This window comes from Carcharhinus amblyrhynchos, chromosome 5, assembly GCF_965287045.1.
Source record: "Carcharhinus amblyrhynchos chromosome 5, sCarAmb.v2.hapA, whole genome shotgun sequence".
Classification (NCBI taxonomy): domain Eukaryota; kingdom Metazoa; phylum Chordata; class Chondrichthyes; order Carcharhiniformes; family Carcharhinidae; genus Carcharhinus; species Carcharhinus amblyrhynchos.
In genome coordinates, this window is record NC_137328.1 from 107,099,900 (window position 1) to 107,124,706 (window position 24,807).

General features: G+C 42.4%; 1 protein-coding gene across 3 annotated transcripts in view; it reads left to right on the forward strand.

Annotated features, from left to right (window-relative positions):
* Positions 1-24,807, forward strand: part of casp3b (caspase 3, apoptosis-related cysteine peptidase b) — a 43,682-nt gene that overhangs the window by 13,626 nt on the left and 5,249 nt on the right. For all 3 annotated transcript variants that reach the window (XM_080189409.1, XM_080189408.1, XM_080189407.1), the window contains exons 3-6: positions 4,255-4,391; positions 6,230-6,358; positions 7,686-7,861; positions 16,691-16,823. In XM_080189409.1, the coding sequence (XP_080045535.1) occupies positions 4,255-4,391; positions 6,230-6,358; positions 7,686-7,861; positions 16,691-16,823 (575 nt within the window). The remainder of the gene's footprint in view (positions 1-4,254; positions 4,392-6,229; positions 6,359-7,685; positions 7,862-16,690; positions 16,824-24,807) is intronic.

The following is a 24,807-nucleotide window of genomic DNA, read 5'->3' on the forward strand; positions in this document are numbered from 1 at the left end:
GGTCCATTTTGGTGGTGGGGCAGAAATTGAGCCCTCAGCTGAGAACTTCGACTTCATTTGGTCGAAGTGTGTAGTCCTTTGGAGGCACAGCCTCCCAGGTGGATATCAGTGTCCATCCCATCTGCCCTATAGAATGATTTGCTGTTTATAATAGAACCCCTACAGTACAGAAAGAGGCCATCGAGTCTGCACTGACTACCTGAAAGAGCATTCCGCCCAGGCTTTCCCCTTCATCCTATCCCCCTAATCCGGTGCATTTATCATGGCTAATCCACCTAACCTACGTATCTTTGGACTGTGGGAGGAAACTGGAGCACCCAAAGGAAACCCAAGCAGACGCAAGGATAACGCACAAACACCACCGTCACCCAAAGACAGTATCGAGCCTGGGTCCCTGGTGCTGTGAGGCAACAGTGCTAAACACTGCCACCGTCACTTCTGGTGTCCCTCCTGCTTGGAGCAGTTGACAAGGTGTGTCCTCTGTTCTTAAGCCTCAGTAGAGGTGAAGGTTGGAGCTGCACAAGCTCCTCTTGTCTTGTTGCTGGCTGGCAAGCGGGAAGTCCAGCTGTTCGGTGCTAGACAACTGATGCGCGAAGTAATTGCCTGTCAAGTGATGAAAGCCACCTCCTGAGAGAAGTTCTCTAAGCAGGCTTCCTCCTTTCTGATGCCAGGTCCTTTAATTGGGAACTTAGTGCCTTTGAAAGTGGGACTGTCTGAGGAGATCATTCAGGATTTGCTGGCTGACCTTACAAGGCATGGGAAATCCAAGCAAGTTTTTGAGAATCCCTGAACCACCCCTAAATCCTGCTGGGCTTGGACAATTGTCTTTACTGAACCACTTAATGAGCGTAATTAGCAGTGGGTGAGTTCCTCATGTCAGCCCATTCCCACAATTGACTAAATAGGGATATATTTTCTCACAGGTAGGAATAAGATGCATGGCTTCCCCTGCAATTAAGTTAGCCCACCTGCCACTTAGCCCATTACAACAGGCTGTTTTAAATCCTAGTTGATGGCTTCCACTGCTATTTTATCAACTGCCTCACCTTTCCAGATAGAGTAATGGATACAAAATGCAATCATGCTAACCTAACCCCAACTGAATTTGCAGTGCAGGAATGTATCCAATCAGAGGTAGCGGGTGTTTTAACACATTGTATAATCTAAGCTTTTCATTTCTTAATCACTTATCCTACTTTACTAATGTTAGCATTGTTAAAAGGGCTCTGTGGCCTCATTAATTTTGGCAAGTTCATGTATGCATTGGCGGAGGCTGAAGTAGCTTGGATTTGATCTGCAATTCATGCAACAATTTCAGCCATAAAACTTCTCCAGGACAGCCTATTTGAGCTCACATTTTCAGTCCATGATCAGTTCACTTTTCTGGTCAGTGCATTTTCGCTTAAGCTGTCCTTATTGATGACGAGATACATTTAAGAATTGTCAAAGCGAATGTGGTCTATGGCAGATTTCAGATATCAGTCTTGGAATGATGAGTAAGTCTGTCTGCCAACTGAAGTCTCCAGAGCAATCATCCTACTCACTCTGTGAATTCAAGACACTGGCAGTGTGTACCAGTGTCGCATCAAGAATCTCAGCCACTTTCACATGGAAGTTTCTGAAAATCAGAGACAGCGTCGAATATCAGGTACTGAGGTACTCTCTAAGCTGGCATGCCAAGCATCCATATCATATGGAGAAAGTTACAACAGAGTTGGGCTGGCAAAACACTTAGCAAAGCAAATCTTCTGTGAAGAGTTCAATCTTGGGGTGCTGAATCGTAACAATAAAGAAAGCACTACAAGAACACTTTGAAGGTTTCTGTGAAGTTTTTGTATTGATTTTGAGTCTTTGGAAAAGCTTGCCCAAGATCAGTGCACCTGACAGAAGCAAATAAAACTGGTGCTGCCTCCTTTAAAAGCAAGCACCAGTCAGAGGCAATGAAAATTCAAGAGGAAATCCCGAGAGGGCAATCTATCCAAAATTTAGTTATTTGCAGCAGAGCCTTCTGGGCACAAATCAGCCTTCGCACTCACTCACATATCCACTGGAATGCTACCAATTACCCTAAATGACGCGTGGTCATTTTCACTTCAAAGGATCAACACTAAGTTTTAGCATCATCAGGCAACATTGAGAGTAAAAACAGAAAATGTTGGATATTGTCTGCAGGTCAGGCTGAATCTGTGGAGAGACAAAGGGAATTAATATTTCAGTAATGCGACCTCTCATCAGAACTTTGGGGCATTGTCTGCTGTTTGAGCTGTTTATATTTAAACAGGGATGCCAGTCTCTCTGGCATGTAGGCAGCACAACTGGGAGCACTCTGATGTTATAGTGTGATCTTGTAAATTAACTTTTGGTGATGGGTCTTTTGCCTCTGTGGACTGCTGGACCCCGGTAGCACACTGGGAATACTCTGTAGTTTGGAGGGGACATATGTATGTCTGAAACTCTAGTAAAGGAAAATAATTCTGCTGCTGCTGACTGAAGAATCATCCTACCTCCATCCACTGGCAAAGTGCTGTTCCTCTGGAAGGGGAGAGGGAGAGAGAGAGGCCTGGAAAGTCAGAGACCTTGGGCCTGGAGGCTCAGGGCCCAACGTCATCTGAAGGAGGGAGGACAGAGGACAGATCTGGACAATATCTAGGCTTGAGCTGAGAAATGGCAAGTAACATCTGCACCACACAAATGCTAGGCAATGACCATCGCCAATAAGAGACACTCTAACCATCACCCCTTGACATTCAATGCTTTTACCACACTGAATCACCCACAGTCAACATCCTTGGCGTTACCATTGACCATAAAGTCAACTGGACTTGACAAATAAACACAGTGGCTACGAAAGCAGGTGAGATGCTCGGAATACTGCAGAGAGTAATTCGCCTTCTAACTCCCCAAAGCTTGACCACCATCTACAAGGCACAAGTCAGAAGTGTGATGGGATATTCCCCAATTGCCTGGGTGGGTGCAGCTCCAACAATGCTCAAGAAACTTGACACCATCCATCACAAAGCAGCCCATTCTCAAACATCCACTCCCTCCACTACCGATGCTCAGTAATAGCAGTGTGTCCTATCTGTAAGATACACTGCAGCAATTCGCTAAAGATCCTTAGACAGCAGCTTCCAAACTCTCAGCCACTTCCATTTAGAAGGACTGGGGCAGTAGATACATGGGAACACCTGTGAGTTCCCCTCCAAGCCACTCACCATCCTGACTTGGAAATATGTTGCCATTCCGTCGCAGTTGTTGGGTTAAAATCCTGGAATTCTCTCCCTACTGCTCAACCCACAGCATGTGGACTGCAGCAATTCAACACTACCTTCTCAAGGGCAACTAGGTATGGGCAATAAATGCTGGCCAGCCAGCAACACTGATGTCCCACAAATGAATAAAAAAAATAGCTTCTGGATACAGAAAAGAAACAGAGATGCAGTTATAAGACAGGAAAAGAAGAGATGAAAGAGTCTGGAAATCAGGAAATGAAATATTGCAAATGTTGATATCCAAATCAGATTTATCTTGGGAAAAGTGAAGATAGGATCAACACTGATTATTAAATATGCTGTTTGGGGCTAGTGTGAACATTTCTCACATCACCTTTTATACCATTTAAGATTTTCCTTACCCACACTCCATTTTCTAGTCTTTGTACAAAAAGCATCCATGGGTCTGTACTCATTGGAGTTTAGAAGGATAAGGGGGAATCTTATTGAAACTTATAGGATACTGCGAGGCCTGAATAGAGTGGAGGTTGAGAGGATGTTTCCACTAGTAGGAAAACCTAGAAAAAGAGGGCACAACCTCAGACTAGAGGGACTATCCTTTAAAACAGAGATGAGGAGGAATTTCTTCAGCCAAGGAGTAGTGAATCTGTGGAACTCTTTGCCGTAGAAGGCTGTTGAGGTCAGGTCATTGAGTGTCTTTAAGACAGAGATAGGTTCTTGATTAATAAGGGGATCGGGGGTTATGGGGAAAAGGCTCAAGAATGGGGGATGAGAAAAATATCAGCCATGATTGAATGGCAGAGTAGACTTGATGGGCCGAGTGGCCTAATTCTGCTCCTATGTCTTATGGTCTTACAAAGGAATATCCACTAATTCTACTCTGTCTTGCAACAAATTGAAATTGGGCACCTTTTGGAATTTTTTTCTCTCTGATTTGAAAGGGAAAAGTTGTATTTTGGTTAAATGTTTGACTATCAAATCTTGTCTTGCACTAAAACTGACTTGTATTCCTGTTTATCAGAAAAAGCGAAAAGCAGTTTGCTGACAATGCCCTCACAGTGGATGCTGTACCTGACCAATATATGAAATATAACATGAACTACAAACATATTGGCATGTGCATTATCTTCAACAATAAGAATTTCCATCCAGAAACAGGTAGATTATACCTTTATTTAACAGTGCTTATGCACATAAGATTTACAGTTGGGATGGAAGATTTCTGTAGAATTTTGTGTTCTATGTAGATTAGTATTTGAATTTTGCTTGAATTGGGTTTTTTTAATTCTTTCATGAGTTGTGGGCATTTGCCCATATCTCATTGTCCTTGAACTGAATGGTTTGATGGAATATTTTAGAGGGCAGTTAAGAATCATAGAATCATAGAAAAGCTACAGCACAAACAGGTCCTTCGGCCCACAAGTTGCGCCGATCTTATCTCTACCTACTAGGCTTACTTATAACCCTCAATCCTATTAAGTCCCATGAACTCATCCAGAAGTCTCTTTAAAAGACCCTAACGAATTTGCCTCCACCACTACCAGCAGCAGCTGATTCTATTCACCCACCACCCTCTGAATGAAAAACCTACCCCTGACATCTCCTCTGTACCTTCTCCCCAGCACCTTAAACCGGTGTCCTCTTGTGGCAGCCACTTCAGCCCTGGGGAAAAGCCTCTGAAAGTCCACCCGAGCAATACCTCTCATCATCTTATACGCCTCTATCAGGTCCCCTCTCATCCTTCGTCTCTCCAAGGAGAAAAGATCGAGCTCTCTCAACCTAGCCTCATAAGGCATGCCACCCAATCCAGGTGACATCCTTTTAAATCTCCTCTGCACTCTTTCAGTGGCTTCCACATCCTTCCTGTAATGAGGCAACCAGAACCGAGCACAGTACTCAAAGTGGGGTCTGACCAGGGTCTTATCCAGCTGCAGCGTTATCTCCCGACTCCAAAACTCAATTCCTTGATTGATGAAGACTGGTACACCATACGCCTTCTGAACCACGTCCTCTACCTGAGAAGCCAATTTGAGAGTCCTATGAAGCCGGATCCCAAGATCCTTCTGATCTTCCACACTGCTAAGAGTCTTCCCTTAATATTATATTCCTTCATCCCATTTGACCTGCCAAAATGTCAATCTCATTTCTGGGGTGTCTGGAGTCTCATAGGTTAGACCAGATAAGGCTGGTAGATCCCTTCCCTAAAAGGCATTAATGAATAGAAGGGCTTTTGCAATGATCAGTGATTGTTACTGTGATTGCCATTACCGAGAGTATCTTTATATTGCATTTAAATTCCATCAGTGGGATTTGAACCTCTAGATAACTAGTTACATCACCCCTACATCGTATCCACTACTAGTTTATAATCAACTTGTGCTACTCTTGTTTTCTGTTTATGGATGAAACAATGTTGTACGTGAAATGCTTATATCTAGACACTCGTTTATCTGTGTAAACATTATAGTCAGATATAATAGTTCTTGAGACTTCACAATACAATAATCATTGATAGTTATGCAATTATGGTATTTTATCAAATAACCGGTTTTAATACCTACACATTTGCAAAGATTCTGTTGACTGACACTGGGAAGATCTAGGTTTGACAGAATTAGTTGATTGTATCTGAGAGTGTGACAAAGTCACTGTAGTTCACTTTTGTGTAATCTGGTTAAAAAATGTGGAAAATTAAGCAGGATTCCCATTCCAAATGTCTACCGGTGAGCCCTGTTGCAAGTATTGTGCAACGAGTCACCCTTAGCATGTTGTTTCTTTATCATCAAATACCTTGTTCGTAGTGACTTTAACACTTGCTGTTAAGGCTAATACTCACAAGCTACCCAAGCAGCATTATTTGGGAAGCTGTTAGGCGCCAGATGTAGACTGGCTCATTATTATAGAATGAATGGCTAAGCAGAAAATTTATGAGAGGATAAACTTAGAATTATTTTTCTTCCTACTAATGTTGTTAATAATCTACTGTTGTTTTATAGGCATGAGTCAACGTAAAGGTACAGATGTAGATGCTGGTAATTTGAAGAAGACATTTCAAAAACTGGGTTTTCAAGTTATGATTTATACAGATCAAACATGTGGTGAAATGGTTGAAAAGCTGAAAGATGGTAAGTATTTGTCAAAATTAAGATAAAATTTAACATGATTACACAGTAATCGCTGTGTAATTGGCAGCTGAAAAATCCGTGACCCAAATTAAACTGAATAGGGTAAAGGTAAAGTCACTATGTCCTAGGTAACTGTAGGCTGACTAGTGGTGATTTTAATCCGAGGATCACCACACCTCAGACGTGGGGCAAGGTTGAGAAGGTGGGACTTCAGCCGGTACAGGAATTGAACCCGTGCTGTTGGCATCGCTCTGCATCACAAACAAACCATTTGGCTAACTGAGTTAACCGACTTTCTTTGTCCAAGGTTTTGGCCGTCTGTCGTAATATCACCATATGTGGTTCTGAGGCTAATTTTGTTTGATAATGCTTTGGAATGTTTTATGTTAAAGGTGCTGTGGAAATGCAAGTTAGCATTGTTTTCGCTGGTATAGAGTAAAACAACTTTCTGTTTGAGCAAATGAAAATTCTGTTTCTTTATTGCACCCTACACTCTCTGCTAAAAAGAGTGAAATTATCCATTCCTGTGCTGAGATGTAGATTAGTCTAGTTACTTCTAACTTTATATTTGTTATCAATACTATTGTTCAAATACTAGACCTGAGATAGATGGTAGGGGTTTTATGGTGCTAAGCTTTTTGAGCATATTCTCTGAATGAGTTCATAATCATGGTGCTTATTAAAATGATTTTCCTTGGAGTTGGTGGGTGTTGTGGGGAAGGCCTTCATCCCCATTGCTAATTGCCTTAAGAAAATGGTAATAAGCCACCATCTTGGACTGCTGTAGTGCATCTGGTGTAGGTACATCTCCAGAGCTCTTTTGGAAGGTTCCAGGCATTTGACCCAGCAACAGTGAAGGATTAGCAATGTGGTTCCAAGTCAGGATGATGATCTCAACACAGTTTGATTATTCTTAGTAATCTGAGTAATCAGATAATAACATTTGGAGTGGCACAGTGGTTGGCATTGCTGCTTCACAGTTCCAAAACCTGGGTTTGATTGCTGGCTTGGGTCACTGCTCATGTCTGCATGGGTTTCTATTGGGTGCTCTGATTTCCTCCCACAGTCTGAAAGACATGATGATTAGGTGCTTTCCATGTATCTCCCTTCATGTACCTGAACAGGCGCCGAGAGTGTAGCGACTAGGGGATTTTCACAGTAACTTCATTACAGTATTAATGTAAGCCTACTTGTGACTCTAATAAATATACTTTAAAGTTTGTTCTGATAATCTTTGAAAGTGTTTTGTTGTTTAAACCTGGATTTGAAGCTGGTGCCAGCATGTTGTTTTTGTATTTATAATTTATCATTTTATTTTGTTATTTAGCTGCCAAGGGAGACTACAGCCAAATGGCTTCTTTTGTTTGCATTTTCCTTAGCCATGGAGATGATGGGATACTTTATGGAACCGACGGTTTTCAAGAAATTAAAGAATTAACCAGTTACTTTAAAGGAAACCAATGCAGATCTCTGATTGGCAAGCCAAAACTATTTTTTATACAGGTAGGAATGAAAGTGTGTGAGTTGGTTCTGACTGTAGCCACCAAAATTAGATTATAGTTATTGACATGTATATATGCATCATTTTGTATTTTAGGAGCAGGTACACTTCCAATTCCTTTTGTGGAATTGCTGTGTAAAGCTGTAGAATAATTGTGATTCTTACTAAGTGGAGGAATATGGATGTTAATACATAAGGATGATGGTATAATGTGATTCTACACCAGTATTCAACTTCCCTTTAATTCATTTGTATTTATAGAGCAGCACAGACTTGTTGAACTGAACTTAAATCAAAAGTTTATTTAGCCCCTAATTTGTATAATTGTCATCTTAACATTCATGTAAAAATGAATGTATACTTGTGAATGCCTCCTCTTTTGCTGTGAGTTTGGCCTAATTTTTTTCAACTTTATTTTGTGATTGTCATTATACTGGTGGGTCAGTCAGTGTCTACCAAGCATTAGAGTAAAGTCAGGTATGGATCCCATTCTAGAGAAGGCATGGATTAGTCTTACTTCGTTCACGTGACACATCAAGAACAGGAACAGGAGTAGTCATTCTGCCCTTCAAGTCGACTGTGCCATTCAATACGATCATGGCTGATCCTCTGTCTCAACTACCATATTCCTGTTCTCTCCCCATACCCTTTGATACCTTTAAAGTTTAGAAATCTATCTGTTTCTTTCTTAAATAGAAACATACAAAATCCTGATGGGACTGGACAGGCTAGATGCAGGAAGAATGTTTCCAATGTTGGAAGTCTAGAACTAGGGGTCACAGTCTAAGAATAAGGGATAAGCCATGCAGGACTGAGATGAGGAAGAACTTCTTCACTCAGTGAGTTGTGAACCTGTGCAATTCTCTACCACAGAAAGCTTTTGGGGCCAGTTTGTTAAATATGTTCAAGAGGGACCTGAATGTGACCTTTGTGGCATAAGGGGGAGAGAAAGCGGGAGTGGGATGCTGAAAGTGCTTGATCAGCTATGATCATATTAAGTGGTAGTGAGGCTCAAAGGGCTGAATGGCCTGCTTGTGAACCTACTTTCTATGAAATATATTCAGTGACCTGACCTCCAGAGCCTTCTGTGGCAGAGAAATCCACAGGTTCACCACCCTCTGAGTGAAGAGGTTTCTCCTCCTTTCAGTCCTAAATGGCCTATCTGTATCCTGAGATTGTGACCCCCTGCCGGAGGAAACAACATCCCTGCATCCAGTCTGTCCAGCCCTGTCAGAATTTTATACGTTTCAGTTAGATCCCCTATCATTTTAAATTCCAGTGAATATAGGCACATTTGACCCATTCTTTCCTCATATGACAATCTTGCCATTGTAGGAATTAGTCTGGTAAACCTTTGCTGGAATCCCTCTATGGCAAGTATATCTTTTCTTAGATAAAAGACCAAAACTGCACACAGTTCTCCATGTTTGATCTCACCAAGGCCCTGTATATCTCCTGCACACAAGTCATCGCACACTGCAGGCAGCATACCATTTGCCTTCCTTGCTGCTTCTATACTTGCATGCTTGTTTTCAGTGACTGGTGTACCAAATCTCATTGTACGCCAACATTTCCCAATCTATCACCATTTAAATAATATTCTGCCATTCTGTTTCTCTACCTGAAGTAGATAATTTCACATTCATCCTCATAGTGCATCTACCATATATTTGTTTACTTGCTAAACGTGTCTAAATTACTTTGGTGCTTCTTACCATCCTCCTCGCTATTCACACTACCACCAAGTTTTGTGTTGTCAGCAAACTTGGAAATATTACTTTTAATTCCCTCATTCATATGATTGATGTATATTGTGAATAGTGGGGGCTAAGCACTGATCCTGTAGGACCCCACTAGTCACTGCCTGCCACTTTGAAAAATACCCATTTATTACTACTTTCTGTTCCCTGTCTGTATTGGTTAATTTTCAAAAAACATTAACATTCCTTTGTATTAATATCTTGCAATTTCTGTATTCTTCCAACATCTATCTTAAAGGATCCAAATTCAGTATTTAATGCAGTTGTGGATTACAGTAGATTATTGATGATTGTTATTATTATTATTATGATCTGGAGGAGGGAACCGAGTGTAGAGTGTCGAAATTTGCTGATGACACCAAGATTGGGGGAATGGCAAATTGTGCGGAGGGTGTGCGGAGGGTGTGGAGAGTCTGCAGAAGGATCTAGATAGGCTGGGCGAATGGGCCAGGAAATGGCAAATGGAATTTAATGTTGGCAAGTGTGAGGTGGTCCACTTTGGTAGGAAAAATGGTAGGAAGGACTATTACTTACGAGGTGAAAAACTGCAGCAGGCGACGGTGCAGAGGGACCTCGGGGTCCTTGTGCATGAGTCGCAAAAACCCAGCTTGCAGGTGCAGCAGGTGGTCAGGAAGGCGAATGGGATGCTGGCCTTCATAGCGAGGGGGATTGAATATAAAAGTAGGGAGGTCTTGCTGCGGCTGTATAGGGCATTGGTGAGGCCGCAACTGGAGTACTGTGTGCATTTTTGGGCGCCGCACCTGCGCAAAGATATTTTGGCCTTGGAGGGAGTGCAGAGGAGGTTTACTAGGCTGATACCGGAGTTGAGGGGGTTGAGCTATGAGGAGAGGCTGAACAAACTGGGCTTGTACTCGTTAGAGTTTAGAAGAATGAGAGGAGATCTCATTGAGACGTATAAGATGATGAATGGGATGGATAGGATAGAGGTGGAAAGACTCTTCCCGCTCAAAAAAGACAATAGGACTAGGGGGCATAGCCTCAAGATAAAAGGGGGGCGGTTTAGAACGGAGTTGAGGAGGAACTTCTTCACTCAAAGGGTGGTGAATCTCTGGAATTCTCTGCCCGTTGAAGTGGTGGAGGCTGCCTCGCTAAATATTTTTAAGACGCGGGTTGATGGGTTTTTGATAGGAGAGGGGATTAAGGGTTATGGGGAGAGGGCGGGAAAGTGGAACTGAGCAGCGACAGATCAGCCATGATCTTATTGAATGGCGGGGCAGGCTCGAAGGGCAGGATGGCCTACTCCTGCTCCTATTTCTTATGTTCTTATGTTCTTATGTAATAATGATGAATTCATGAGCTGCCTAACATCTTTGTCAGATTTCCCTAGGCCTGTATCTACCCAGATTGACTGACTCACCTGTCCAAAGAAAGATGTATTGAAAGGACAAGCATAAGGAAATTGAGACAACCTGGTGTGTGTGCTTGGCTAAAGTACTTTGCCCTGATTAACTGCCCAAGATCAGCACCTATATATACACTATCCATCACAGACCTAAATTAGTTTTTCTTTGATTCGTTGCTTTGGGATTTACTTCATAGCAGGTCTTCCTATTGGGTTCCTTAGAGCTGGTTTCATTGTGCTTTCAGCTGTATATTCTAGATTTAGTTTCTAGGTGTACAGTTCAGGGGATCTTGATCTGCCAATTTGCTTAATTACATTTCCTGGAGTGGTGAGTGATCGTTTCCCTTTAGTTCTGTGACAGCCTGACCTCTCGATCTGTAGAAGCTGGCAGAAATGAGAGCCATTCTGGCTGCCGTAAACCTTGTGCTGAATTCCTGGTTGGTTCTGACTTCAGTTTGCAGCTAATAGGGTTGGTCATCACTTATGCTGAGATCTGGGAGTGCCTGTTTATTTTCTGGCTGAAATTCTGCAATAAATTATTTGGATTATTGGTTAAGTGTCAAGATAAACAGACAGTCGTTGGTCAAAGAGTGACTGAATTGTGAAGGGTAGGTGATAACTGAATATCTTGCTGAATATTTTAGAGGTAATTAAAGCAGTGGACATGGAAATGTCTATAGATATTATTTATGCGGACTTCCAGGAGCATTTGATAAAGTTCCTCATAAAAGATTTTTAGCTCAACATAAGAACATAAGAAATAGGAGCAGGAGTAGGCCAACTAGCCCTTCGAGCCTGCCCCGCCATTCAATAAGATCATGGCTGATCTGTTGTGGCTCAGTTCCACATTCCCGCCCTCTCCCCATAACCCTTAATCCCCTCTCTTATCAAAAACCCATCAACCCGCGGCTTAAAAATATTTAGGGAGGTAGCCTCCACCACTTCAACGGGCAGAGAATTCCAGAGATTCACCACCCTTTGAGTGAAGAAGTTCCTCCTCAACTCCGTTCTAAACCGCCTCCCCTTTATCTTGAGGCTGTGCCCCCTAGTCCTACTATCCTTTCTGAGCGGGAAGAGTCTCTCCACCTCTATCCTATCCATCCCATTCATCATCTTATACGTCTCAATGAGATCTCCCCTCATTTTTCTAAACTCTAACGAGTACAAGCCTAATTTATTCAGCCTCTCCTCATAGCTCAACCCCCTCAACTCCGGTATCAGCCTAGTAAACCTCCTCTGCACTCCCTCCAAGGCCAAAATATCCTTGCGTAAGTACGGCGCCCAAAACTGCACACAGTACTCCAGCTGCGGCCTCACCAATGCCCTATACAGCCGCAACAAGACCTCCCTACTTTTATATTCAGTCCCCCTCGCGATGAAGGCCAGCATCCCATTCGCCTTCCTGACCACCTGCTGCACCTGCAAGCTGGGTTTTTGCGACTCATGCACAAGGACCCCGAGGTCCCTCTGCACCGTCGCCTGCTGCAGTTTTTCTCCACATAAGTAATAATCCTTCCTACCATTATTCCTACCAAAGTGGACCACCTTGCACTTGCCAACATTAAATTCCATTTGCCATTTCCTGGCCCATTCGCCCAGCCTATCTAGATCCTTCTGTAGACTCTCCCCACCCTCCGCACAATTTGCCTTTCCACCAATTTTGGTGTCATCAGCAAATTTCGACACCATACACTCGGTTCCCTCCTCCAGATCATCTATATAAATGGTAAATAGCTGAGGCCGCAGCACCGACCCCTGGGGCACTCCACTAGTCACCATCCGCCAATCCGAATAGCACCCATTGACCCCCACTCTCTGCCTCCTATTTGACAACCAGTCCTCTATCCACGCTAACACCCTACCCCCAACTCCATGCCCCCTGACCTTCTGCAATAACCTCTTGTGAGGTACCTTGTCAAACGCCTTCTGAAAAGAGTTCAAGTTCAAGTTCATAGAATTGAAGCTCATGGAATTGAAAGCAAATTATTGATCAGCTTATGATAGCTGAGTCTTTGAAAACAGAGTAGGAATAATAGGCAGGGTAAAAGTAATGGTGGCTCACAAAGATCTTTATTTGGGCCTTAACTTTAATCACAAATTGTTTACAGTGTAGAAGGAGACCTTTCTCAGCACACCAAATCTGCACCAGCTCTCTGAAGGACCATTCCATCTAGTCCCATTCCCCTGCCTTATCCTGTAACCTTGCTATCTTTTCAGATAATAATTTAATTCTCTTTTACATACCTTGATTGAACCTGTCCCCACACACTTTCAGAAAATCTGTTTTAGACATGAACCACCCTCTGGGTGAAAACAAATTTCCTTACATCACTTTTACCACTTTTGCCAACGTATTGAATCTGTGCCCTCTAGTTCTTCTTTTGCCTTGAAAGGGAACAGTTTCTCACTATTTACCCTACCTGTACTTCTCAGGACCTTGAATACCACTGTCATATCTGCTTTCTGCCTCCTTTTCTCCAAAGAAAACAGTCCCAACATCTCCAATGTCTATCTTCATAGCTACAATTCTTTATCCTTATGAATCTTTTCTGTATTCTCCCCAATGTTGTCACACCCTACTTCACACCAAGAATTGGACACAGTACTCCAGATGAAGTCTAACTAGTGTCTTGTAGTAGTTCAACATGCCTTCCTTACTCTTGTCACTCAGTGACCCTATTACTGAAGGTTAAGATATGATATGCCTTATTAACTGCTCTCTCAACACTCCCTGTCATCTTCAATGACTTATGTACATATATAACAAGGTCACTTTGTTCCTGCACCTCCTTTGGAGTTTCTCCCTTTATTTTGTCCTGTCTCTCCATATATTTTCTGTCAAAATGAATCACCTCACACTTCTCTATATTTAACTTCATCTGCTACTTGTCTTCCCAATATGTCTACGTCCTTTTGAAGTTTTAAGACTATCCTCATCACAGTTGACAATGTTTCCAATCTTTGTATCATCTGCAAATTTTGAAATCATGCCCTGCATGCTACAGTCTAGGTAATTATATATGAGGAAGAAAGAGCAAGGGTCCCAACACTGACCCCTGAGGAATTTTGCTACAAATCTTCCCCTGAAAAACAACCATTTGCCCCTACTATGTTTCTTGCCACTTGTCCAACTTATTATCCAAGCACTTATTTGGTCTTTTTTTTCCTATGAGGAACATATTTATTAATGGCTTAGATGATGGAATAGAACACTATGTGTATGCAGATTTTCTAATGACACAAAGGTGCCCAGCATTGGTAAGTAATGCAAATTACAAAGAGATATTGATAAGTGGATGAGCAAAACTGTGGCAAATAAATGTCAATGCAGGCAAATTTGAGGCCATCCTCTGTGGACTTTCTAAACAGTTGAATCTAGAAACAGTGGCAATCCACAAGCTTGGGAGCCCGCATGCCAATTTTCCCAAAAATTTCTAAGCATTGTGTCCAGCGAGAAACCTGGTGAAATTCTGGTTGAGTGGCCTGGCTAATCTAGTCATTGTTTGAGCTTGCGAAGATTCTTGCCTGTAAAGAGATGTGTGGCACCTAAAGACACTGGCAAGACTGACTCCTAGGGTGCCCCATCTCAAAGTAAAAGTTGAAGCCCTCCCCCGGCAACTCCTGTGGACACAATAACCTCACCCCCATGGACATGGGAACACCTGCAACTCTTGATCCAGGAGGGGCAACCTCTCCTCTTTACTATATGTCTGAATCAACCCAAATCACACAGGCATTGGGGAAGTGGGGTGGGGGAAATTTCTAGAGTGGATTCTCCTTGGCGAAAATTTCATTTGGCTTCATTTGCTTGATTTTTCCAACCATAACACGATTTATGCTTGGGTGCACGGGATTGGAGAATCAACCCCCATATGTTAGAAATAGGTACAGATAATCATTAAAGGCAAATTGAGCTTGGCCTTTATATCTGGAGGACTAGAACACAAAATATAGAAGTCATACTGAAGCTGTACACTGCCCCAGTTAGGTCACAGCTGGGTTACTGTGAGCGGCTCTGGACACCACATCTTAGGAAGGATATACTGCCCTCGGAGGGAGTGCAGCATAAATTCATCAGAATGAGATTGTGTGTAGAAGGGTTGTGAAAGGTTAAGGAGTGATATGATCTGTGTTTTCAAGATATGAAGGAGAATTCATAGAGAGAAATTATTTCTGCCAGTTGATAAATTTAGTTAGAGATTAAAATTTTCAGCCAAACATTTCAGGAGTGAAAGGACGTACTTTTTTCTCTGCTGAAAACGTGATAGAAGTTTGGAGCACTCTTCCAGAAATGGCAATTTATGCTATATCAATTGCATATGTTATTATCTGAGATGGATAGATTTTTGTAATCCAAAGGTATTAAGGGCAAAGATGGAGATTGAAAACTCCGATTACAATGTTTGACTGGTAAAAATGGCAAGTATCACTGGTAAATGTGGACACTTTCAAAGAACTTCCATAGGACTTTGAGAAATAGGAGCAAAAGTAGGCTACTCAACCTGTCAAGCTCTGCCATTTAAACATCATGACTGATCATCTACTTTCGCTATCTCATAACCCTTGATGTCATTGGTATCCTTGATTTCTGTCTTGAACATGCTCAGTGACTGAGCTTCCTCATCCCTCTGGGATAGAGACTTTCAAAGATTCACCACCCTCAAATTCCTCCTCATCTCAGTCTTAAATAGCCTGCCTCTTATTCTGAAACTGTGTCCCCTGGGTCTTGATTCACCATACATGGGAAACATCCTAGCATCAGTAATAATGTGGGACAAATCTACTTGATGGAATAAATTTAAGTGCAGAAAATAGTTGTTTTTAATTACCGTAGGATGAAAGAAAAGACCTTGATCAATATAGTGCTTAGGATATTTTGGTGCATTTTATCTTTTTGGGGCATGGTTACAAATGGTTAGGCAAATTCATAAGAACATAAGAAATAGGAGCAGGAGTAGGCCATCCAGCCCTTCGAGCCTGCCCCGCCATTCAATAAGATCATGGCTGATCTGTCGCTGCTCAGTTCCACTTTCAATTCAGTTTCAATTCCAGGCCTAATTTATGCACAGCAAAATCCCAAAAGGATAACCAACTAAATGGTCATGTGATTTCATTTGGTCATGTGTTTTGGAGGGAGAATGCCCAAGATACTGGTGAAACCCCCGATGCTTCTTCCGAGCAGGCAAGTGACGCCTTGGGGGTTTTTATTTGGGAACTTGCCCCTCTGCCAGAGTGGAACCAAAGGTTTTCTAACCAAGCAGCCAGCTAAGACAAGCTATCAAATCGGAAATAAATGAAAGTGAAGAATGCACTAGAACATCTGAGGATTTGATTGTACCAGAACTACAAATTATGCTCTTAATCATTGTTGACTGGAAAGTGGATGTTGAGTGAGGGCAGAATAAGGTACAACAACATGCTTTCATAGTTCAGTAATCTGTCTAAACTTTCATGTTAAGAATAACCAGTTTATATCTGTAAATCACTTTCAGAAAAAGTCAAAGTGCATAAACAAAAGTGGGACAAAAATCGACACACTTAAGGATATGCTTTGCTACAAGTGAACTGTGGAGATGTGATTTGCTGTTATCAAAATGCGAAAATCAGATTGCTTGACTAATTTAAATAATTTATTTCTCACCTGATTTTGAGTTTTATTTTAATTCCATGTTCAAGTTCTATGGCTTTCTTGCTTTTTTGCTCTTTAGGCCTGTCGAGGAAATCAGTTTGATGGAGGTGTTGAGACAGACAGTATTCCAGACGAAGTCAGTGGAAACAGTACTCACCTGAGAAAATTACCTATTGAGGCTGACTTTCTGTATGCTTATTCTACAGCACCTGGTGAGTGAAATAGCAGAATCTTCTGATAATGAAGCTATTGTTCATGCTTCAGTACTACAGCCTTAATGTTTATTATGTACATAAACAATATAGATGAAAATGTGGGGGGAATGATGAGCAAGTTTTCAGATGACACAAAGATTGATAGGCTAGATAATAATGAAGAAGATGGTTGTAGGTTACAGGAAGGTATAGATGGGTTGGTTAAATGGGCAATGCAGTGACAGATGTTATTTAGCCCTGAAAAGTGCGAGGTGATGCATTATAGAAAAAGAACAAAGACAAGGTAGCATTTAATGAATGGCAGGACACTGGGAATCTGAGGAACAAAGGCAACTTGGAGTAATTATTCACAAATCCTTGAAGTCAGCAGAGCACGTTAAAAGGCTGGTTGAGAAGGCACATGGAACTTGCTTTTATCAGTGGTGGTGCAGAATGTAAGAGCAAGGAGGTAATGCTGGAGTTGTACAGAGCGTTGGTTAGGCCACAACTGGGGTACGGTGTGCAGTTCTGGTCACCTCACTATAGGAAGGATGTGATAGCACTAGAGAGGGTACAGAGGAGGTTCACCAGGATTTTGCCTGGGATGGAGCATTTGAGCTACAAGGAGAGACAATACGCTTGGATTGTTTTTAGAGTGGAGAAGGCTTAAGGACTCATGATTGAGCTATATAAGATTGAGGGTTTTGGACAGGGTAAATAGGGAGCAGCTGTTCGCCTTGGTTGAGTGGTCAGTCATGAGGGGACATAGTTTCAGGGTAAGGGGCAGGAGATTCAGAGGGGATTTGAGAGAAAAAAACATTTCACTCAGAGGGTTGTGGGAATCTGGAATGCACTGTCTGAGAAAGTAGTCGAGTCTGGAAACCTAACAACCTTTAAAAGGTTAAGTGGATGAGCACTTGAAATATAATATTCAAGGATATAGGATTAGTGATAGATATTGTTGGTGCAGATTCGATGGGCTGACAAGCCTTTTCTGCACTGTATGACTGAAAGCAATCGACTTTCATTGGAGGTCATTCCTATGCAAACTTTATGCTTCTTGGAGGAAGATTTGATAGCTGAGTGTCAAAACGTAGGTGTGAAGACTGTGCAGCTGTGCTCCTGTGAGAAAGCAGTCCATTACTTTCCATTGGATATTTGAGGCTACAGCTCAGTACTGTTTAGATTTCATGTTGCCTGACCCAGAAGATACCATAAGGTTGCACAGTTGACTGGGCCAATTGTTATAATTTAGTAACAAAACAGGCAGAAAGAAACAACATTTGATATTGGTTTTGTGGCTTTCCTTACCGACAAGCATGAGATCAGTGACTTACTATGACATGATGATAATGCATATCAACGAGATAGGCGTCCTGGCTGACTGAAGAGACGTTTATGGAAGACAGTTTGGGTTACATCAACATCAGCTGCAGCTATGCAGAAAAATGGCACATTCTGTTGGCGTTGGATTTCAATTATTGCACATTTGAATCGTCTACCAAAAGGCATCAGCAAACCATGGAAACGTATACATATTGGTGCTTTGAACAAAGTGGTCATGCTTAGTCCCACAGTCGTGCTATTTTTCTGTAACCCTCAACTACTTGTCCACCTCCCTTGCAAAGTAATGTATGGAGTCAGCTTCAGGTAGAGATTTCCAGATCCCTACAACTGGAGTGAATTAAGTTTCTTTTCTTGTGTGATCTTTGAGGAAGAGATGTTTCAGATACAAGCTAGGTACACACCAACTAAGGCTCACTGCAAAATGAGGGACAGAAAATACGATGAAACAAGAAAAGGGTGTCTATGATGCATGTTGGGGTGAATTCTTCAAACAAAAGTAGCCAAGTACAATAAATTGAGAGGGGAAGTGGAGGAAAATAAACTGGCAAAGGGGATATGAGAAAAGAATGGCAGTTAATATAAAAGGAATCCCAAAAACTTTGTACCGGCATTCAGATAATACTATTGTAAATGGTACCATTAAACCAGTGAGTGTATTTTATAAACCATTAATGGGAAAGATGTAGGGGAACAAATTTACAAGGAATTTACTGCAAAATTATATCACATAGGTGAGGTCTTTAAATGTTCTAATATAGCCTGGGATAGTAATGTATGTAAAGGGCTGAGAGGCAAGAGGCTGACCTCTTGCTCTTCTGGCTCACCGAGGGAAGAGCCATGGCTGGATCTGGTTTGGGGCAGTAACTTGGGTCAAGTGTCATTGGGACAGTGAGCAGAGATGGTATCATTAACTATTGAAAAAGACAAGGGCCAATTTCAGTAGGGTGATCTGATGTCGATAAATTGGAATCAAAGATTGGCAAGCACAATTGTATTGGAACAATAGAAAAAGGAGATTGTTTGACTGCAGTCAGTCGCGGTACATTCCCACAAGGGAGAAAGGTAAAACAAACCAAGACAAAGCTTTCTGATTGATGAAAGAAATGAGTGAGATTAAGCAGAAAAAGAGTGAAAGGGTGGTAAAGGAGAAATGTGGTTGATTAGGGTTTATGCATGTTGCTGATGACACCAGGATTGGTGGAACGGCAAATTGTGCAGAGGGTGTGGAGAATCTGCAGAAGGATCTAGATAGGCTGGGCGAATGGACCAGGAACTGGCAAATGGAATTTAATGTTGGCAAATGTGACGTTGTCCACTTTGGTAGGAATAATGGTAGGAAGGACTATTACTTACGTGGCAAAAAACTGCAGCAGGCAACGGTGCAGAGGGACCTTGGGGTCCTTGTGCATGAGTCGCAAAAACCCAGCCTGCAGGTGCAGCAGGTGGTCAGGAAGGCTAATGGGATGCTGGCCTTCATTGCCGCAGCTGTATGGGGCACTGGTGAGGCCGCAGCTGGAGTACTGTGTGCAGTTTTGGTTGCCGCACTTACGCAAGGATATTTTGGCCTTGGAGGGAGTGCAGAGGAGGTTTACTAGGCTGATACCGGAGTTGACGGGGTTGAACTATGAGGAGAGGCTGGATAAACTTGGCTTGTACTCGTTAGAGTTTAGAAGAATGAGGGGAGATCTCATTGAGACATATAAGATGATGAATGGGATGGATAGGATAGAGGTGGAAAGGCTCTTCCCGCTCAGAAAGGACAGTAGGACTAGAGGGCACAGCCTCAAGATAAAGGGGGGGACGGTTTTGAACGGAGTTGAGGAGGAACTTCTTCACTCAAAGGGTGGTGAATCTCTGGAATTCTCTGCCCGTTGAAGTGGTGGAGGCTGCCTCACTAAATATTTTTAAGACGTGGGTTGATAGGTTTTTGATAGGCAAGGGGATTAAGGGTTATGGGGAGAGGGCGGGAATGTGGAACTGAGCCACGACAGATCAGCCATGATCTTATTGAATGGCGGGGCAGGCTCGAGGGGCGAGATGGCCTACTCCTGCTCCTATTTCTTATGTTCTTATGTATGTAGGAGGCCTGGCTGAACTACTAAATGAGCTAGGGAAGATACTGCCGTAGTCTTAGTGAAACGAAATGTAGTTGAGATGCTGTGTGAACTAAAAATTGATAAAAAAGGTCTTCGAAAGGGTGGCTGTACTTAAAAGTTGATGAGTCAGCAGAACTAGATGGTGAATTAAGGATGGAAAATATAGAGACACTGGACATAAACTTCCGGTCCTCCCTGGATGCAAGGATGATACCATGTAAAATTGCAGATGTTATATCCTTTTCAAAAAAGGGAATACAGATTAATGCAGCAACTACAGGCAAGCTAGTTTAACCTCAGTGATTGCAACAATTGTAGAAATGATGATCACAGAAAAGAAGATCAGTAGTCCTCTGGACAAATATTGATTAGTTAAGGAAAACCAGCATGGATCTATTAAAGGTAAATTGTGTTTAACTGATTTGGTTGAGTTTTTTTTTGTTGAGATGACAGGTTAATTGCACTAGCCTTGTCAATGTGTACATGACCATCCAAAAGGTATTTGATTAAATGTCACTTAACAGGTTTTTCAGTTAAAAACTATACAATAAAAGGGACAGTGAGAACATGGTTATGATGTTAGCTGAGTGACAGGAAACAGAGGGTAGTGAAGAATGGTTGTTTTGAACTGCTGGAATGTGTATAGTGGAGTTCCCCACAGGTCGTTATTAGGGTTGCTGATTTTCGTTGTCTATATTAATGACCCAGATTTGGGTTTGCAGGGCACAATTACAAAATTTGCAGATGACGTGATACTTGGGAGTATTATGAATTTTGAGGATGATAGAGATGAACTTCAAGAGGATATGGGCTAGTGGAATGAGGGGGACACAAAGTTGATGAAAATTAATGCAGGGAATGTAAAATGATATACTTTGGTGAGAAGAATGACAATGTAAAACAATGAATACAATTCTAAAGATTATGCAGGAACAGAGACTTGGGGTGTGCATGAGACATCAAATCACCCATTTTTTGCTTGGGTGGATGTAAAAGATCCTACGGACCTATTTCAAAGAAGAGCAGTGGTCTTTTTGGTGTCCTAGCCAATATTTATCCTCAGTCACCATCACAAATAAAAAAAAGATCATTCAGTATGATAATGATTACCGTTTGTGGGAGTTTGAGTGGAAATTAGCTGCTATATTTCCAGCTAAAGTACTTAATTGGCTGTCGAGCGTTTTGCAATATCAAGCACTATAATTTAAGTCTTTCAGTTCTTTCAACGTTGCAGGACAGGCTGAGAAAGCGGTAAATAAGGCACATAGGACCCTTAGTTTGATAAATAGATGCATAAGAGTACAAAAGTGCAGAGAGAATGGTGAACCTTTGTCAAACATTGCTTTGGCCTCAGCTGAAGTACTGTGCTAAATTCTGGGCATCACATTTTAGGAAGGGTTGGAAGTCATTTGTGTGCAGAAAAGATTTATGAGGACGGTTTCAGGGATGAGGGACTTCAGTAATGAGGATCATTTGAAGCAGCTGGAGCTGTTCTCTGTGGAGGAAAGCAGGTTGAGAAGGTTCTGCACAAGAATAGAAGGGGGGAAATTGTTCCTATTGCAAAAATTGAGAATCAGTAACCACACAATGTACCAAAGATGTATAGCAAATTTCAGAAATGTTACAGTTGATGTCACCCTCATGAATAATGGAACAAATTATTCAATGTTGATTCAAGCCCTCTTGAGGTACGGTTGTACAGAGATCAAAATGTTATGCGAATGATCCTTGCAATTACTAATATTGAAAAGCCACTGAGGCAATGAAGAGCAGTAAAGCTCCAGGTTGGATTGCATGCCTGATGAGATTAATCAATTACAATTGTGAGGAATGTCCTGAGCAGTTCCATAAACTCTTCTAAACCATGGTCAGCATGGATTTGTCAAGGGCAGGTCGTGCCTTACGAGCCTAGTTGAATTCTTCGATAGTGTGACTGAACACATTGACGAAGGAAGTGCAGTGGACGTGGTGTACATGGACTTCAGCAAGGCGTTTGATAAGGTCCCCCATGCAAGACTTCTTGAGAAGGTGAGAGGGCATGGGATCCAAGGGCCTTTGGCCTTGTGGATCCAGAACTGGCTTGCCTGCAGAAGGCAGAGAGTGGTTGTGGATGGGTCTTTTTCGGCATGGAGGTCAGTCACCAGTGGAGTGCCCCAGGGATCTGTTCTAGGACCCTTGCTGTTTGTCATTTTCATAAATGACCTAGATGAGGAAGTGGAGGGGTGGGTAAGTAAGTTCGCTGATGACACGAAGGTCGGTGGTGTTGTGGATGGTCTGGAAGGATGTCAAAAGTTGCAGCAGGACATAAATAGGATGCAGGACTGGGCGGAGAAATGGCAGATGGACTTCAACGTGGATAAATGTGTAGTCGTCCATTTTGGCAGAACCAACGGCAGGAACGAGTACACTATCAAGGGCAGGAGTCTTAGTAGTGTTGAAGAGCAGAAGGATCTTGGGGTCCGGGTCCACAGGACTCTTAAATCAGCCTCGCAGGTGGAGGATGTGGTCAAGAAGGCGTATGGTGTACTGGCCTTCATTAATCGAGGGATTGAGTTTAGGAATCGGGAGGTAATGCTGCAACTTTATAAGACCCTTATCAGGCCTCATTTGGAGTACTGTGCGCAGTTCTGGTCGCCTCACTATAGGAAAGACGTAGAAGCTATTGAAAGGGTACAGAGGAGATTCACAAGGATGTTGCCTGGACTGGGAGGCATGCCTTATGAAGTTAGGTTGAGGGAGCTGGGACTCTTTTCCCTGGAGAGACGAAGGTTGAGAGGCGACCTGATAGAAGTTTATAAAATGTTGAGAGGAATAGATAGGGTGGATTCTCAGAGGCTATTTCCCCAGGTTGAAATGGTCGCTACGAGAGGACACAGATTTAAGGTGCGGGGAGGAAAGTACAGAAGTGATGTTAGGGGTAAGTTTTTCACTCAGAGGGTGGTGAGTGAATGGAATCGGCTGCCGTCAGTGGTGGTGGAGGCGAACTCGCTGGGGTCTTTTAAAAGACTTCTGGATGAGTATATGGGGTTTAATGGGATTGGGGGTTATAGATAGGTCTATAGATTGGTAGGTGTTGATGTGATCGGCACAACTCGTGGGCCGAAGGGCCTGTTTGTGCTGTAGTGTTCTATGTTCTATGTGGGGAGATGTAAACAATTTCATCATTATCATCATCTACAGGCAGGAATAAAAAAACAAGTCCAGCAATTATTCGAGAATATTTTTGTTTTTGAAAGCTGGGAAAATACTGCAGAAAAGATATATGAGTAATTAAAAAATAACTGACTGTATTCTTGTCACTGGTATGATTTGTGTGATTTTCATTTTTATACAGTTTGAGGTAAAGTGTGTGATCAGTCAACTGGATTGAAATTAACTGATGCAAAGAGGATTTTGTCTGGATTCCTTGTAACTTCTATGATGCAATGCTTGGTAGAATGAGACCTATTGAATGCACTCTTGGCCTTTTCCATTGCCATTGGAGTCCAGAAAAAGTATCATCGCCCATAGCATGTAGAGGGGGAGGCAGTGATAGACCCAGCATTGATGGAGGCATGGTGGTATACAGTCAGGATGGAGCTCTCCTGAGAGTCCTCAACATTGACTCTGGACCCCATGAAGCCTTATGGCATCAAGTCAAATATGGGCAAGGAAACCTCCTGCTGATTATCACGCACTGTTACCCCCACTCGGCTGATGAATCAGTACTCCTCCATATTAGCACCACTTGAAGGAAGCACTGATGGGAGGGTGAGGGGGGAGGGCAGGTCACAGAATGTACTCTGGATGGGGGATTTCAATGTCCATCACAGAGTGGTTCGGTAGCACCACCACAGACTGAGTTGACTGGGTCCTGAGGGATGTAGCTTTAAGTCAGGACTATGACAGATTGTGAGGGAACCAGCAAAAGGGAAAAACATACTTGACCTCATTCTCATCAATTTGTTTGCTACAGATGCATCTGTCCATGACTATATTGGTCGGAATGACCACTGTACTGTCCTTGTGGAGACATGTCCTGTTGTATGGCACTATTGCCATGCTAAATGAGATAACCTTCGATTAGATCTAGCAGCTCGAGACTGGGCATCCATGAGGCACTGTGGCCATCAGCAGCAGCAGAATTGTGCTCAACCACAATTTTCAGCCTTGTAGCCTGGCATATCTTCCACTCTTATCATTACCACCTGGACAGGGGTCCACCCTAGTTCAATGAAGAGTGCAAGAGGGCATGCCAGGAGCAACACCAGGCATACCTAAAAATGAGATGTGATCTACAACACAGGGCTATTTTCATGCCAAATAGCATGAGCAGCAAATAATAGACAGAGGTAAGCAATTTCATAACCAATGGATCAGATCTAAATTCTGCATTCCTGCTACATCAAGCAGTGAATAGCGGTGAACAATTAAACAGCTCACTGGAGGGGGAGATTCCACAAATATTTCCATCCTCAATGATGGAGAAGCCTAGCACATCTGTGCAAAAGATAAGGCTGAAGCATTTGCAACAATCTTCAACCAGAAATGCTGACCGGGTGATTCTTCCCTTTCTCTTC